The sequence below is a fragment of the Anser brachyrhynchus genome, assembly GCF_964034855.1.
Source record: "Anser brachyrhynchus genome assembly, chromosome: 1".
Classification (NCBI taxonomy): domain Eukaryota; kingdom Metazoa; phylum Chordata; class Aves; order Anseriformes; family Anatidae; genus Anser; species Anser brachyrhynchus.
This window is the reverse complement of record NC_137694.1, coordinates 203,613,023-203,630,288: the sequence shown is the minus strand read 5'-3', so window position 1 is coordinate 203,630,288 and position 17,266 is coordinate 203,613,023. Positions and strand designations below refer to the sequence as shown.

The 17,266-nt window shown below is 39.2% G+C and overlaps 1 protein-coding gene across 1 annotated transcript in view; it reads left to right on the top strand.

Moving 5' to 3' along the window:
• TMEM135 (transmembrane protein 135) overlaps nucleotides 1-17,266 on the top strand; it is a 180,757-nt gene that overhangs the window by 101,336 nt on the left and 62,155 nt on the right. Inside the window, exon 6 of the mRNA XM_080598275.1 lies at nucleotides 16,383-16,429. Coding sequence (XP_080454401.1) covers nucleotides 16,383-16,429 — 47 coding nt within the window. The remainder of the gene's footprint in view (nucleotides 1-16,382; nucleotides 16,430-17,266) is intronic.

Genomic DNA, 17,266 nt, shown 5'->3' with positions numbered 1-17,266 from the left:
TTTGGGTATGTTCCTGAAATGTGGTTAGAGGCTTGAAACAACTGCGTGCTAACCTTGGAGACACTGCAATAATGTCAAGAGCTCATTAAATTTAGCTGTGTGATTGATTGTATGGGCAGTTACAAATGCTGCTAATCTGCCCATAATCATTTTTTCATGTTTCCAGTAGATAATTTTATGGGGACAGCACCATATTCTTAGAAGTGCATGCTGTCGACAGTTATGTCAATGGATTACAGAGCTATTTTAGCAAATCAGCTTTTAATTAATTTCCGCAATAACAGTTAATTTTCTTAAATACGAATAATTTACGGAATTTAATTGTTTTAGATCTTGGTGGCCAGCTTATAGCTTTGTGCTTTCAAAGACTTGCTGTGAACTGTATTTAACAAGGTTCCAGGGTTTTTTGAGCTGTTGTGCATACAACTGAAAGTGATAATATTTGAATCTAGTATCATTTATATTTAAAAAAAATCCCCAAATCAAGTAACATCAAGCGTCCCAGGTACTTGATACTTAAAGTTCTTGAGAAACAGACCAGTAAGAGCTGATAGACCAGGAAAATTTCTGTCCCTTCCCAGCCTTTCCCTGCAGGTCCTCCCACCTGGGACTCGACCCATTGGTGCTGGTACTGGAAAGATGTCACCCGAGGGGTGGGACGTGCCCCGAGGAAGGATGAGGGCTGAGGCAGCTGAAGGTGTGGATCACAGCAGGCACTGGCATCATCTGCGGGAAACTGTGGGGATTTTAGTAGTCCTCCTACATAACAGTTCCATATTCTGTCCTGTACGAACTGAGATGTTCCTGTGGTACTAATGCCATAGAGTATAGCCCCTAGGCATAAGCATCTGTCAAGCTTATAATTATATTAGCCATGTTTCACATTACTTTTGTTGGTTTAATATTATTTTTTTTTTCCGTGCAGGCTTTTTCCTGAACCTGTGTGGACATATAAAATGTTAAGAGCTCTCGTTGCCCTGAGGAGTTAATTGTATCTTTCGATGACAGCTAGTGTCAGCTGTAGATTACGGAGGCATCTATCTTGGGAAACGTGAGAGGCATCTTTTTAGCTCCTGGTGCTATTTCCCCCTCCTCACGTTCTCAAGAGGCTGTTACATGCAAAGAAGCGCATGTAGTTCATGATGTTATTGGAAACGCTGCCAAAGCTGTAGATAGCTGCCAAAATGCTGATGTGACATCATATGCAAGTTGCCAGGATTTATGCCTAAAAATAAATTATTATAAATAATTTTAAATAGTTTAACTTCAATTAGTAAACAGCAACATACCACTGTATGTATACATGTATGTGTATATATACAATAAAAAACATTTATAGTAGGTGTGTGCTCGTGCCGCGTGGCTGTTAAGAAAAGCGTGCAGTTTCGGGGAGGATGGGGTTGCTCAGCTCCATCCTGTTCCTGCCCCTCTCTTTCCCCAGCAGAACCGAGGGCAGCTGCGGGCTCGAGGCACATGGACCAGGAAATTGTTGAGGCTGAAAAATAACTGTTTGTGCAGGGTTATTTTTCAGGCAGATCAGTTCCCTGAATTTGTTCATCACACAGCTGCACAAACAGCGGTGGAAATGAGAACAGGGACACGGACAGGAATAAGTACCCAGATGGGGGACGCTGGACAGGTCAGCACTATGGCCAGAAGAAGGGACTGCTCCTTCCTCCGTTATCCCCAGTCATCTTCTACTGTTGTACGACCTCTGAGTGGCTCAGGTGATCGCCTGGGTTCCCTTCAGAAAATACAAGCGCTACTGCTAGGAAAAAGGAAGATGCCAAGCAGATTTCTATCTTTTATTCTACTATTTTTGTAGGCATCTTGACCTCTCTAGGTGCATTGTCTCACCATGTTTCCTGCAAATGTGCAGAGTCAGGGTTTGCAGATAATCTGTGTTCCTTCCACTCTTTTTTTTTTTTCCCTTAAAAAATCTCTATATATACATGCAGGGGGATTTGTGTGTGTGTATGCATATGCATTTAGCTGTATCTTTGGGGGGGGTCGATAATAAAAGCAAGGCAGACTTTATTTACAATCTTTCCTGTAGTATGTGGAAGGCAGACAGTAGTGAGAGATGAAAGAATCGTGAAAATCTAGGTTGGAAGGGACTTCAAGAGGTGATCTAATCCGTTTGTCAGCCAGAAAGCAAGATCATATAAATCTAAGTTGTTCCTGAAAGGGTTATCTAACTTACAAATGCCTGATGGTTCTTGAACTCACTATGGTCACCTGCCATCATAGAGTGGAGGATTTTTTAACAGTGAAGTAGAAAACAGAAGCTATAATTAGAAATTGTTCATTTAAGGCAACAGGAGAGAAGCTGAATTTGATTAAGGAAGAGGTCAGATTTTCTTCGATGATTGTTTTTACAAGCAGCTCTGGTCCAGTTTTTTAATTTAGGCAAATTTGTACTTGGCACTAGCTTTCAAAATATTTTTGGAACTTGTAAACATATTAGGAAAAAGGTCACAAACAACAACAAACAGAAATCAAACCTAGTCATTTCCATTTTTTCTTGTCTAGTTTAAGTGGTAGAAATTAATAATATAGAGATAAATGAAACTTTTCCACCGTGTTTAAATGTATATAATTATTTATGCAATTTAAGAGAATCAGTACTTGAGTTAGGCTATTGTCAGGTGCTGCTGTGCAGTCTCAGATGTTTATCTGCTACAGCTTGTTGATCGAAAAAAATATTCTTCTATGTGGTTGGAAGGAGTGTGACATTCATTGCTTCATGCATACATTTAATTTTTTACATGCTCCTAGAGCATATGTGAATCCCAAGAAATGCAGAGACCAGAGCAGCTTGGATGGAGTTGCTTGTAGTAAAAGAGGTAAATGTAGTCTGTCCTTGTATGTAGGTGTTTTATGTGTGTGTGCATCTGATGACTCCTTTTTCTGATTATCTATAGATGCTACTTTTATGGACAATTGAAATTTTATACTGAACACGGAGGTTAAATAGCTCTGCTATAACTGATTACGGCTCATTGCTGAGTTACAGACATACATCTCTGAGAAGTTTTAAAAAGTTTTATATAGATTTTCTTTCCCGTGAGCACATGACATTTTGCACAGCAAAGTTGTCTTTCTGAGATACTTTTACCCTGACATAGTGCATGTATTCTATCCTCACATAATGCAAATATACAGGGTATGAATTAAAGTTGAGGAAGTTATAACAGTTTATAACTTTTAAAGTGCCTTTGTACAACAGTTTGCAGGAAGTGATATTTTTAGAAACTCTAAGTTCCAGTCTGCTTCTGTTTTTCTCCTTCGCTGATATTTTAGAGATGAGAAACTGTCACTGTCATTTATATGATACCACCAATGTCTTCAGCATCGATTTGAGTTAATCTTCCTTCATATATGCCTATCATCAAGTTACCCACTTAATGAAACCTTCAGGTGTCCTTGTAACTGACTTGCCATAAGGCTGAGCATGCTAAAATTTCTTTGAAATTTTTAAAATAGCTTACTTTAATTATCAAATGCCCTTCTAAAACTAATTATTAGGCAGTTGTAATAGTGGTAAAACCCTACTGTATATTTTTGTCAATTATGAAAATACTTTATTTCTACTCCTTTCAACCTATTCCCGTACTAGTTTTTAGTGCTTTTCGGAATTTCATCTTGTTCTGGTATTATTTGTAATTTTTACCAGTGCAATAATAAATATAAATATATAATAAAATATAATTTTCACCATTATTAGTGGATACAGGGACTTTCATGACTGTACATTGCACAGAATCTTACGGTAGGAATATTACTTTAATACATGTGCTTTGCAGCAACAGAAATATTTCAACACCTGTAAACTTTTAAAGACAAATATCAATTGCAGTTCCTTCTTGGTTACTAGGGTAATATCAAACCTTGTAATTCAGTGATTATGAGCTCTGGAATAAAAAGAGGCAGGCAAAAATCCTCATGGTGGAGATGAAATCTTGGATGATATCCGTAACATGAGCTACAGACTTATGTTCAGAAGTCTAATAGGAGACATCTGCACAGACTACGAAGAAAATTTATTGTTTTTCTAGTATTTACTACATTTGTAATATTCTTGTAGGATAAGTAACCAGATTTAAATTTCAGCTTACATATGGGTTTAATATTTAGAGATGTTAGTGGCTGTAGCTTTTGTTTGTAGCATTGTATTTAAAGGATGTTTCCGATTCTACATTTCAAATGCATCCTGATTTGACTAATTCACAGGCACCTACTTCTCACTTTTATTCTTCAAAGCTGTACAGAGAGAACGTGCAAATTGTGCTGGTTGAAATGTCTGCAGTGTTAGGAGGCTGCATGGTGTCTCAGGCTGTGATTCGATCTCGGTGTGGTTCATGCTGGTTTAGGCTGGCATTGACCCCAGCTGCATGTTCCCGCCTGTGTTCAGTCCTTGGGAGGGGAAAATAGTTGCTTTCAGATGGATCAGGTCTCGGATTCATTTTTCTGTGCATCTCTATGTCAGCAGAATACACAAGGTGGTGACCAGCAGTAAAGGTGCCACTGAGCAGGAGTGGTGCCTCTTTAAGCCAACATTGCTTGAGAGGCATTCATGAAGCTTCCACCTGAATTTGCATAGCAACATGTGTAGCCACCATGAAGAGCTCATTAATTTATATTACTATTACAGGGGCCCAATCTTAGAGTTTAAACATAGATTTAAAGTGTAGATTTTAAATTTGGTTCAGTACAGTTCAGTGATATAATATGAAACGCTGGTACACATCGTATGTGAATATCTTGACATTGTTGCTTTTTGGACTCTGTGTTATACATAAATACATATATATATGTAAATAGATATCTGAAATTGAAGTTTATAGTAATTTAATAGGTTGTTTATAGTTCTGAAGTGAATGAATATTTAAAACAAGAAAAAGCCCTATATAGCCTATTCGAATTTCAGGGGGCCCAAATTCACTTGCATGGGACCGTTTCAGGCATTTCAGAAGTACTTGCTCCAACATGATGAATTAAAAGGGAAGTGGAAAAGTTTACTCCTTGTAGTTTATATATTTTAAGGCTATTCTTGGCATAATGTAGGATAAAGTTGGAGTTATGTGCAAAACAAATGCAGAAGTGTATTTTTCTTATCATTGAAATTTTCTTGAGTGTGTGTGAGGGGAGGTTTGGTGTTGTATTCAGAAGCACTGCATGTTATCTAGAGTGTTATTTGACATAAAGTAATTTATTTTGTCTGTTTTTTCCTCGAGTCAAAGCTGCACGTATAAAATACAGATGTTAACTGTAACAATTTTCAACAATTTTACTGAAGAATAGCAGACCAAAGGGAGGAGATGACTTCCACATGAAGTCTGCAAGCTCTTCCTGCGTCACGGGCGCTCATTTTGGCCTCTCTCCATTCCCCAGATGCCAGTTTCAGTGAATCTTGCAAGAATGTAATTCTCTTTGAGAAGTGGAGCTTGGATGAATTTGGTTGAAACCAAGTTATGAATTCTAATATTATAGTTGAGTGCTGATAGGAAGATAAATTCAAAAGCATAGAAATGCTTTATTTAATGCAAGTCTATTAATTGCCAGAGTGAATGGTTATAGATGTAGTGTCTGTGCTTCAGGCAGACTGGTAAGCAAACTAATATTATTTTGCTTGGTTACAAAGACGAAACTAATTTAGATTCTGGAATTAAGAAGTGAGGATCACTTCAGTGAATGCAAGAAAGCTGTCAGGAACAGATTTTCTGTGAAACATAATTTCAGCCTTGAGTTCTTGAGAAAGCATTATTATTCCACAAAGAAAATGTGCATAGGTGGAAGTAAGGTTAGGAGCATCTGTATGTGACTTGAGGATGATGGAAATGACAGTCGAGAAATGCTGCTGTTGTTCAGAACTGAGCATTTTAAGTACAGGAAGTTTGGAGTTGGACTCAATGTTCTTTGTGGGTCCTTTTCAGCTCGGGACCTTCTATGATTCTGTAGCTGAAATCGCATCGATAAGAAAACTGTGAGTGCTAAACAAAAGGAAAAATGACCTTAAAGCAAGATGACTAAATAACTCATGCAAAAGATGATAATACCAGAAATAAAAATTAGCATTGGTGCTTACAAGTTAGATTTGAGAATAGAATGAGGATTAGATAAGCTCAGTGATTTGGTATCATTCCACTTTAAATTACATTCACTTCTATTCATTCTGTGGTCGTAAATACCCTGAAAAATTATGTTAAGCTTGAAGTGTTATAAGCTGGGAAATGTTGTAAGCTGTTAAACCCTATAGAAATACCAAAATACCCCAAACCAAAACAACCCAATACAAAATCAACCTTGGTTATAGAGACAGGAAAACGTTTCTACATTATTTTTGCCCAGGTTCTTTGTGCAGGAACAGAATGGTGTGGATGACACAGTCTATAAGGGTTAATCACTGGGATATTTTACTCTTTTGAGGCTTCTGGAAATATTTGCATCTGTAAAAAAACAGTAAGGAAATCAACCACTTGCAAGGTCTGGTTATTGTTTGGGAGTACAATCAACTTTTGAAATCTGTTTGCATTCCAAATTTTACTCCCAACATTTACTTGACTGAATTGCAATTTCATTTCTTTGGCACCATTCTAAGCTACTTATTATTGTGATAATAAGCATGATGTATGTCTGCGTATGTTAAATTATGTGGCGTTCTTTGTTCTAAGCAGTTGGACATTTTTCTCTCTCATTTGCATTTATCATTGATTTAGAAAAATCACTAGGCAAACGGATACATCTTTTTAATGATTATGGGGGAAATACTTCTTCTTATAATGTAGTTCAATACAGGGTGATTCTGTGTAGGGTCATCACAGGCGAGCTGAGGTAGGGAGGCACCTCTGGAGACCGTGTGGCCCAGCCTCCCTCAAAGCAAGGCCCACTGTGGCCTGCTGCTCAGGGCCTTGTCTGTCTGAGCTGAGCATCTCCGAGGGCTGAGGCTTCACAGCCACCCCGGGCAGCCACTTGTGATGCCTGATAACCGAGGGCTTCTGCTGGGGTGTGACGTGGAGCTGTGGGGGCACCCAGATACAACCTGGGGCTGGGGGAGGGCTGGGAGCGGTGCAGCCCTACGGCTCCGTGCCAGCCTTGCCGCGACTGGGTTGTCCATGGAGCAGCATGCACGGTTGGTTTCAAAGGGCTGATTGCTTTCAGAAAAGAAGTTTCAGAAGATACAGTTCCTTTATGTTGTCCTTCAGCCTATCACATGCTGTGTGCTCTTGAACAGCAGTGGGCTCTCAACAAGAGCTTTGTGAAAGGCAATTCCGTTGTTCCATTACGGCATGCTGCAGCTTTGTTTGCTGCGGTTAAGGCAACATGAAAAACGGGGAGAGACTTGACAAGCGCTTTTTGAAAAAACAAGTGAAGGGTTGCTGAAGTGCTTAACTACACGTGTATATGTGGAATTTGTGAACTAGAAAATCAGAGGGCTTAATTTTCTCTTTCATTCCCTCATGCTGTTCTGACACTGGCAGGTGCTCCCTGTCTCGGCTCAGTGACATTCAATGTTTGCCAACTCTAAGTATTCAGTCGTGATCGAGCATCAGTGTTTTATCATGAATCTACATAATCTCTTGTTTAATAACACTTATTAGTCTTTCTTTTGATCTTATCTGTTTAGAGATTGCTTGAGGCTTGCTGACAGAAAAATTCAGGAGTCTCTAGCAAGCTGAAGGGGTGTGGGTGTAGCTGAGTTGGCAAAACACCTGATACGGATCTGACAAATTGTTTTATGTGTTTTCATAAAGCCTGTCAATTTTGAAGCAGTAGTAATATTATATTGCTTCACAGGTTACTTAATTTAAAATAGAAAAGTAACCATTATGTGCGTGACCAAGATTACATCAAGAGTTTTCACTAGTACTTTTGATAGCTCATGAAATTTTCTCCAACTACAGTGGATTTCAAGTACAAAAGGACACCATGTGTTTGTAGAGTTGTTATAAATGTTACCATTTAACAGGATTTACCATGGAAAGGAGGTAAAACATTGCAGAACTTGAAATGTCCAGGGAGAAGAGGATCCGTCTTAGAATTGAAGGTGCAGATCAATGTACTTATGTCTTCTGGGATCAGTAGGAATTTGATCTTGGTGAAAGACAACCACTATTTTCCACAAGTTGTCATGCTTTTGTACAAAAACAAATCATGTTTTCAACATAAAATATCTTTATATTCTTTCTTTCAAAGCTTTACTAATGAAGTTTCAAGTGAGAAGTGTGACTTCTTTAGTAAGCATCACTGAGAGACAAATAGTCCGTTTTTGCTATTCACTGCAGTTCTCAGGAATTCAGAGGCACCGTTAATAGAGAAATAAGGGATATTATAAAGATTGTTGTTCTAAAGGTAGTAAAAGCTAGAAAGTAGATCTCATATTTGAATTAGAGTGTAAAAGAGAGGTAGTATATGACTTCAGAGAAGTCAGGCAGAGTCAAACTCTGTCAGCCCGTGGCTGCACCCAGCAGGTACTGAGAACAGTATTTGGTTATGGCGTATGTGTTTTGTTAAATCTGTGTCAGACTCAGATTATCAGTTGTTCCCGAACAGTTCATTCCTGCAGGAGTGCAGAGTGCATGGCATTCCCCGCTGGCTCTTCACCTCTCCGCATTGGATTGAAATATAAGGGGGTTGGGGCTAAGTACAGAGGTCAGTCGTTGAAAACTCTCTGCCCCTATTTAATGGAGCTGGCTTGTTCCCAAAGGTGTTGTCCACGAAACAGCTCTGCTGAGAAAGGCACGAGGGATTCCAAGACAGAGAAGGTGAGAAGGTTACAATAGTGTGGAGCTGCTGCAGGATTTGAAGCCTGTTTTCCCTTTAGGCTTCCCCCTTCCCTTTATTTTCCCTGTAGCCTCAAGGAGCTGTTTGACAGACCTGAGGTATGTATTTTGTTCAACACGCTTAAGTTTAAATAAGGAACGGTGGATTTGAGAAACCTTTGCTGTGGTGTGTCCTGATGCATGTTTTAGTATTTGTAATGCAAATTCATTTTGAAGACACACATCAGCAATACTGTTTTCATGAATACGGACACCTCAGGAGGCCATTAAAATTACACAGTCAGATACTGGTTAGCACTGACCAGTGAATCTCACCACATTGTGCATTGAGTGTGTAACTCATGATACACAAAACAGTGTCATTGTGTTTGGTTAATCTTACTAACAGGAGAAGAAGTTGCCATCTTGTTTTTCTGAATCTGGCAGACTTCAGGTTCTGGCCATCACGTGTTTGATTTCTGCACATTACAGTCTTTATCCATCCAGGCTGTTGGAGCGGCACTCCAGCCACCTCTGCGTCTTCTCTTGAATAACCCAAACGTGTTGAGATTCGGGCATCTTCAGTTCCATTGCAGGCCATCTGTTCGGGGCATTGAGTTGCTCTTTGTAGCTGCCTATTCTGCTTTTTTAGCTTAGTTACACCAGTGTGGCTCTCAGGAGAATCTGCTGTGCTAGCCAAAACAGATTAGAAGCTTAAGAGGTAAGAAAAATAAACGTGGGATGCAACAAAAACCTGACAACTGTGCTTTGTACTCCCATGGGACAGCATGTAGAGAACTGTGGTGGAGAGAGGGAGAACAGGTGGAAACTGGTTCAGTACTCAGGAAAATCACTTGTCAAGTCCATTGCTGATATAGTCTAGTAACAAGCATCTGTTACAGTCTTCCTCTACCACGTCAGGGTGTAAATATGGTTTATAGCAGTAAATTATGGAGATACAGTTGATATTATTAGCAGGTTGTGGTTTTAGGGCTGAAGTCCTGCTCTTCAGTTCTGCATATGTAAAGATGCAGCTGTCATCCATAAGAACTGCACTGTCAGCTAACGGTGACTCATTCCACCAGATAATTATTTACTATGATAACTTCTTGCTTGGGGCATGAAATAATAACAGAAAATATCAGCTCACATTGGTAAGACTGGTCATCAGATCAGATTTCAAGTGGCTGCAGGTAATGAAACTTGACAGCTATTTTCACATAAATTATTTTTGTACGACTTATGGTATCTTTGTGTAATTAACCGGAAATTTTCAGTGATTTCCATCCATCTCCTTTAATTACCATAAAATTACAAAAAAAAAAAAGCTTTTAAAGATTTTATTATTGGAAAAAAACAACACAGCATATCAACTTTATAGAGACAGTTAATTGACTAGAAGACTACTATTTACATGATTGTAATGTGGAGGTAGAAAAGAGATAATGCCATGTATACTGATCTTGGAGTGTAGGGACATTACATTAATCTGTATACCTATTTCTATTGTATTATTTTTTATTTTTTTTTAGAAGGGAGCTTCTGTATGGAAGAATCTTAGTCATAAGAGCCACACAAAGCATTTTTTATTGGAGCAATAATATGTTTTGAAATAAAATTGAGGAACTACAGGCAGCAGTTAAGAATTTTCTGTGATTTATACCAATTTTACTTACAGTGCTGTTGTGTAGCTGTGTGGTTTTATGGTTCAAGCTAGGTTTGTTTGTGCTTTTCTCTTTGGTTGTTTTTCTTCATTAGACCAAATAATTCGTATTGAAAAAAAAAAAAACAGAATGGCTTTTGGGCACAAAAAAATACTCCTCGTGTCTGAAATAGAGGTAAATCTGGAGAATGGATTGTGTTCTCAAAAGTCTGAAGGAGTATGTTCCTTCAGCCCTGATAAGGTTGTTTAATATAATAAAAGATGCTACAACCACCCTACCACTACTCAGCTAGATGCATAAAGGTCAAAAGAGTGCTTATAACCACGATCGGCAGAGAAAGCAGAAGGATCTTCTGTGGATAAATGGCAGGCTGGTTTATTTTAAGGATTAAACCGAAATGTGAAATGGCTCTTTCTTCTGGATCATGTAATTTAAGAGTAAAAATCCGTGGCCACTACACAAGATTCCAATCATGTGTGTATAGATCACAAAGTGCTTTTAAAACAGAAAATCTTAAATAAAAAGTAGTAATTTAAGAAACTAAGCACGTATTAGTATTAAATTATTATTATTATTATTATTATTATGGCCATACTTGTAGAAGTAGCAACTAGTGACCAATTAAAACAACAACAAAAAACTAAATCCACCTTTCTTTGTAACTTTAGGAAAAAAATGGCTCAAGTAACAGTTATTGGAGAAACTCCTTTTAATGGACCTGTCAGTCAAGTGTTATCGGAGTTTTTATTTTAATTTTCCTTGATTTTTGCCAGTAAAATTTTCCTCAGACACTAGCTGATTGTTCCTTTTTTCTGCAGCATACAGCCTTCAAGAGCTAGGAGCAGTCACTTTTTTTATCCCTAAGTGTAGCTATCGCTCTCACATGAATTGCTAAGTGCTTGATCCAGAAGGTGATGGTTTTCATGTCTCGTGAATATCCTTGAAGTCAGGCGTTGATGTGCCAGCGGCTGAAACAGCTTCGTGTCCTCTGTGAGTTGGATTTAACACTGGCCAGTGTTGAACTGTAGCTCTGACACTCTAAATATTTCAGCCAGCTAATGTCACTGACTTGTCCCTTTGCACAGGTCACAGGCATCTTCAGTGCTTTTTAATCAGAAAGTTTGTGGTTCTGTCTGTTATCACAGACTTCTCTCCAATTCTTCTTCTGACTGGACGGGACATCAGCAGCCTCCAGTTAGAGACATGGTTAGCCCAGGAAAGCTGACTATTACCGCCACGTCAGCTATAAGCAGATGGGTGTCATCTACAGGAGGGAAGCTTCAGAAGCTGCATATTCCAGCCCAAATAACACCCACCTGGTACCTCTGGGTCTCTCTGTACCCCAGCAATCAGAGCAGCCCCACTGCTTTCAGCTCATTTTCCAGGTAAATCAGCAGCCCCTTCCTTGGCCCTAATTCAGGCAATGTCCCGAGCTGGGTTTTGTGCTCAGAAGTAGGAACCGCTGCGTGTTGCTTCAGGATGTTGTTTATATGAAGGCTAAACTTTCTTGAAAAAAAAAGAAATTGGTGTTGTCAGCCCACAAAGATGTGAAAAAAGTGCCTCTAAGTTTTGTATCATACCTTTTCCTCTTCTCTATTACAGTTCAGTATAGTACAGTAAGTAAGGTACAGTACAGTCAACTAAATTACAGTGCTCTCCTTACACACCAACTCGGCTGACCTACCATGAAGCATAGGGAATTTTCCTTGTAACCTCTGTGCATTTCTTTAGAAATGTTAAAATATTTAGGGTGGATCACTCTCATTAGAAACATTTATGTTGTCTGCTTGTTGTAGCTGTTCCTGCAGCTGGAAAGTTTCAAGGTCCGTGTGTTGCCAAGCTCAATTTGTTGACCTTGTACTGTAAATCAAAAACTGATGGACTCTGCAAGAAAATCCCAAAGTAGACTTCCTGCTCGCTAGCTACTATTTTAAGGCTTAAGTTCACTCAGTATTTAGAATTGTAATTCTGTAGGCTTTAGTGTGTTTTTTCTCTTTTTAGTGTAGTTGTTTTTAAATTTAAAATAGGCATTGCATATTGTAGATACTGAGGGTGCTGCTCAGATACAACAGGGAAAAGTTTGGTTGGAAAAAAGAGGCATATTTTGAAAACAGCTTAATTCTGGAAGACAGCGACCTTCCGTGTGCTGGTACTACAGTAAGACAAGGGCTGGGCTTTCTGTGTTCAGCTGTGCATGTCATGTTGAACTGGCTGCTTCAGCTGCACATTTTACTGCCCTTGAGTTGTGTAAATGCCGGGCAGAAGCAGCGCTTGAGCAATGGTGTCAAACGTAACCAGAGCGTAGCTAAGAGACTTTTGCCTCTACTGATTTTAAACCCCTCTGATAAAGTTGCTCACAGGCTACTTAGAATCACAGAATCCCAGAATGTTTTGGGCTGGAAGGGACCTTAAAGACCATCTGGTTCCACCCCCCTGCCATGGGCAGGGACACCTCCCACCAGCCCAGGTTGCCCAAAGCCCCATCCAGCCTGGCCTTGAACACCTCCAGGGATGGGGCATCCACAGCTTCTCTGGGCAGCCTGTGCCAGGGCCTCACTACCCTTGCAGTGAAGAATTTCCTCCTAATGTCTAGTCTAAATCTATCCTCTTTTAGTTTAATACCATTCCCCTTTGTCCTGTCATTGTCTGCCCAAGTAAGGAGTCCTTCTCCATCCTTTTTATAAGACCCCTTTAAGTACTGAAAGGCCACAGTGACAATGAGGTCCCCAGAGCCTTCTCTTCTCCAGGCTGAACATCCCCAGCTCTCTCAGCCTTTCTTCACAGGAGAGGTGCTCCAGCCCTCTGATCATCTTTTTAGCCCTTCTTCTAGATTCGCTTTTACAGCCCCACATCTTTCTTGTGCTGGGGCCCCAGACCTGGATGCAGGGCTCCAGGTGGGAGTTCTGGTTGCAGTGCATTGGTGCCCTGTGGAGAAAACTCTCTGTACCATCCATCGTCCTTGCAGTAGGCTTGTCTCACCTCTTTTCCTTCTGTGCAGGTGGACAAGACATTTGTCAGTATGTGGTTATGACTTTGTGCATATTTGAAAACAGTTATGTTTGTCATCAGCTGCCTCTCTTTAGCTTAAGCAAACACAGTTCTTGATTTTTCCCAGCAGTCGGGTATTTCATGCCTGTTATTTTCATTGTCCCTTCTGCGCTGTCTTGCTTTGCCTGTGCTTAAAGTCCTTTAACAGCGGTTCTCAACATCGTATTGCTGGGTTTTTCTAGCACCAGGCCGTTAGTGTAATATGCTGCTATATCTCACCTCCTCTGTTTCTGAAAGAGTCCATAATTCTATTTTACAGTGCTTTCTGCAGCATCGCATTGCAGGCACATATTGATTTGTGATCTGTGAAATTTATTATACCCTTGTACTGCCTATGCAGTTATTTCTTCTCGTGTTTTTTGTGTATGTGATTTCTCCTGCCAAGTACTTCGTATTTATTTTTGTTGAATTTCATCTTGTTGACTTTGGGCAATTCAGCCACTTTGTGTGAAGACTGAGCCTCTAAAGGATTTTGTCAATTGGTTACCCAGTATCTGTTCCATCATTAGAATCGTTACTGAAAAGAAAAGGGAAGCAAAATCTCCATAATGACCTCAGTTAAACGTAGCTGAATAATGACCTGCTAACTTAAAATTTTCTCCTGCAGTGTAGTTGAGCAGCTCTGTGCCAACTTTCTTAATTTACATGTGCAACTGCCACAAAGGTGCATTCACGTTCATATAAATCACACCTCCTCCTTTCCTTAAAGCATCTGTCAAGTAAGAAAATCACAATAGTTTTAATTTATTTGTTGGCTGTGTTGGTTGTTTTTTATCATTTTATCTAGGTGTTTATAAACAGGATGTTTCAAATAATTGATGCTGGTATTGTTGTGGATATGAGATATGGCCTGGCTGACCGCCTAACACTGTTTGCAGATGATAAAAACTGGGAGGAGTGGTTGTCCTGTCCCACCAGGTAGTGGTACTGCCATCCAGAGGGACCTGGACAGGCTGGAGAGGTGGCTGGCAGGAATCTTGTGGAGTTTATACACGATGTGTATAAATACTTGTTAGGGTGTAATCGAGCTGTAATCAGAGAATGCTAAGAAAGAAGAAAAAAAAAAAGGAAAACAGGCTATTTAATAAAGTGAGTGCTTTTAGTATACAAAAGCATACTTTTTTTTTTCTTTTTTTTTTTTTTCCCCCTAGGAAACTGGTTCTTTGCCATTTTCACATATTTCTCAATATCATTGCCCAGGGCCGTCAAAGCCACCAGGACTTCTTGTTCCTTCTGTCTCCCAGAAACGGCACCAGAGAACTGGTGATTGCTGTTTGAATGGTTAAATGTGGTTTGAACATCAGAGGGTTAGGGCAGATCTTTTTAAGCACAACTCAGGTTTAAATGTAAGTCTGCTTTTGCTGGTCGTTTGAACTGAAATAGATCATTGTCCTCGCTTCACCCAAATGCTTTTATATAAAATGATTTCAGATGTTCACATTTTTGATGCAGAGTAATGAAATACGATAGTACTGGTGAAGGAAAAGGAATAAAAAATAATGTTACAATGTCTTGTCTGCCATAATTTTAAGTCATATACCAGAGGGCATTGAAACAGGAAATAGTCTTGTAAGATTCTTTTCTTCTGAAACTCATTGTAAACTTTCCCTATTCAAATTTTTATCAGACTTTCTGATGTCTATCAACATGTAGCAACCTAATCTACTGTTCTACATGTGTTTATAACCTTCAAATGTGTACTTCTGCCAACATTTCCCGTTCTTTTCCCGTTCTTTTCACTTACACTTTCTATATTCTATCTTGTTAAAAAACCTCTTGAACCCTTGAAAATAAGTGCAATTTATCTGTAAGCTATTTTTCCTCATAAATGCTGGGAATGTGGGACACTGTATTTGGTACAAAACAGTATTTTCTCACTCTCAAGCTATATCTGGCAAAGGTATAGTGTGGATTAAAGCAGGTTATGAATTTAAAGCATTATATGATTGTTACTGCCTATGCTGTAAGTGCAAGCAGTTCTGCTGTCAAGACACAACAGCTTGTTGCTGTCTCCAGACTTCATCCTCTGTCTCTTCTTCCCTGCTCCTGGCACTGAGGTCTTCCTCCTTTCCTTTGCCTGTGCCTGCTCTGGTGCTTTTAGACCCTTCCGGTGATCTTATCTCATTAAATTGGGGGAAAAAATTGTGTGTGTGGGTTTTTTTGTGTTTTGTTTTGTTTTTGTTTTTTGTTTTTTCTCTCCTTGGATTGGCTTTCTTCAGCATTTTTGAGTCACTGGGCGGGTAGTGAGGGAGAAGTAAGCATTGAGCAGGTAGCTGAGGGGATGGAGGTGCAGGACTTTCCCTTCTCAGTGGTGGAGAGCTGCTAATTTGCTCGCTGACTCATGTACGGTCACGTTGATGTAGAGCAAGATTGCATTATTGCAAGCATGTTTAACGCTACAGTGAACTAACAGAAAGGGTACTGGTGTGGGAACAAGGCTGTCTGCTCTCAGCCTTGCTCAAGAGTAGTTAAGCAGGAGGAGCAGGCATCTTACATTTTCTGCTCTTTAAACTGAAATCATCAAGACAATGTTTGAATAAATCACAAAAGCAAAAGCAGAGAGAATATGTTTGTTTTCATTCTATTGTTTTATTTTATTTTGTTATTTATTAGTATATTCCAGACTATTTTAAATGGCATCCTTTGCTCTGTCTATCATTCCACTACCCTGGTTTGGATTTCGTGTATTTTTATTTATTTATTTTTAATTTCCATAGGACCAACCAAAGCCCACTAGAAACAAGAGAATCCTTTTTGGTGGATTCAGACAAGCTGTTATGTTCATGCTGTTGAAGCATATATAAATAAAGCGTAACTTCTGTAGGAACATTTGTGAAGTGTTCACGATCCAGAACATACAGTAGTAGTGTGATGGCTGATGCAATAACCCTCTTTCTCCTTCTTGTAGGTACTGTTGTTCTGCATCACAGCTGCTCTGTTCATGTTCTTTTTCAGGTACGTTGCTTGTATGTCTGTTTATGTTTGTAAAGATTATTTTGAAAAGTGTTTCTAAAAGCTTACCTGATTTTTGGTATTCATATGAAAACTTACGTGTATTCTGGACTCGAGGCTTCTAAATCGAATAGAGTTCTTCCATGGCGTTAAAAACCCAGGGCTGTGAACATAATTGGTCTAAAAAGGGAAATACTAAGTTAAACACTTCAAATCTTCTGGAGATTACACTGATTATTTAAGGAGCCTCCTCTCATCTCATAATTAAGACCCTGGAGAGCTAAGATTGCCTAGTATGAAAGCTGCTGAAATACTGCTTTTCATATGCATTCTCACATACCTTACTGCAGGGGAGATAACATTTTTTCTTCTGGTGAAAATGCAGGTAAATAGGCAACTGAGGTTTTATAGTCTTAAATAATACCAAATGTTTGACATGCATGTGAGCGCAACTTTCACATTCTTTTTTCACAAGTATCTATATTCCTTTTTTAAAACATTCAATAGTGTGCTCAGATTAAACACTGGTTTTACAACTTTTTTCTCGCAGTTTGCAAGAGACGTGTTATTTATCTTTTCAGTGTTTCCTTTTTAAATGCCAGACTCCCCCAAATTACTGTATTATATCTCTAGTTGGACAGCTGCTTGTTAGAGCAACCTTTGACTACAACCCTTTGCCTTGGAATTTTCTGTGGCGTGTAGCCATGGCTGATTCGTCAAGCCATAAGATCCCCTGACGATTGCAAAACTCGAGAAATTGCAGCTTGTTTTTTGTAATTCCATTACTTACGAATTACTTTCAGCTATTGGCCAAAACCACTCTGTGGATAAGGGAAAGCT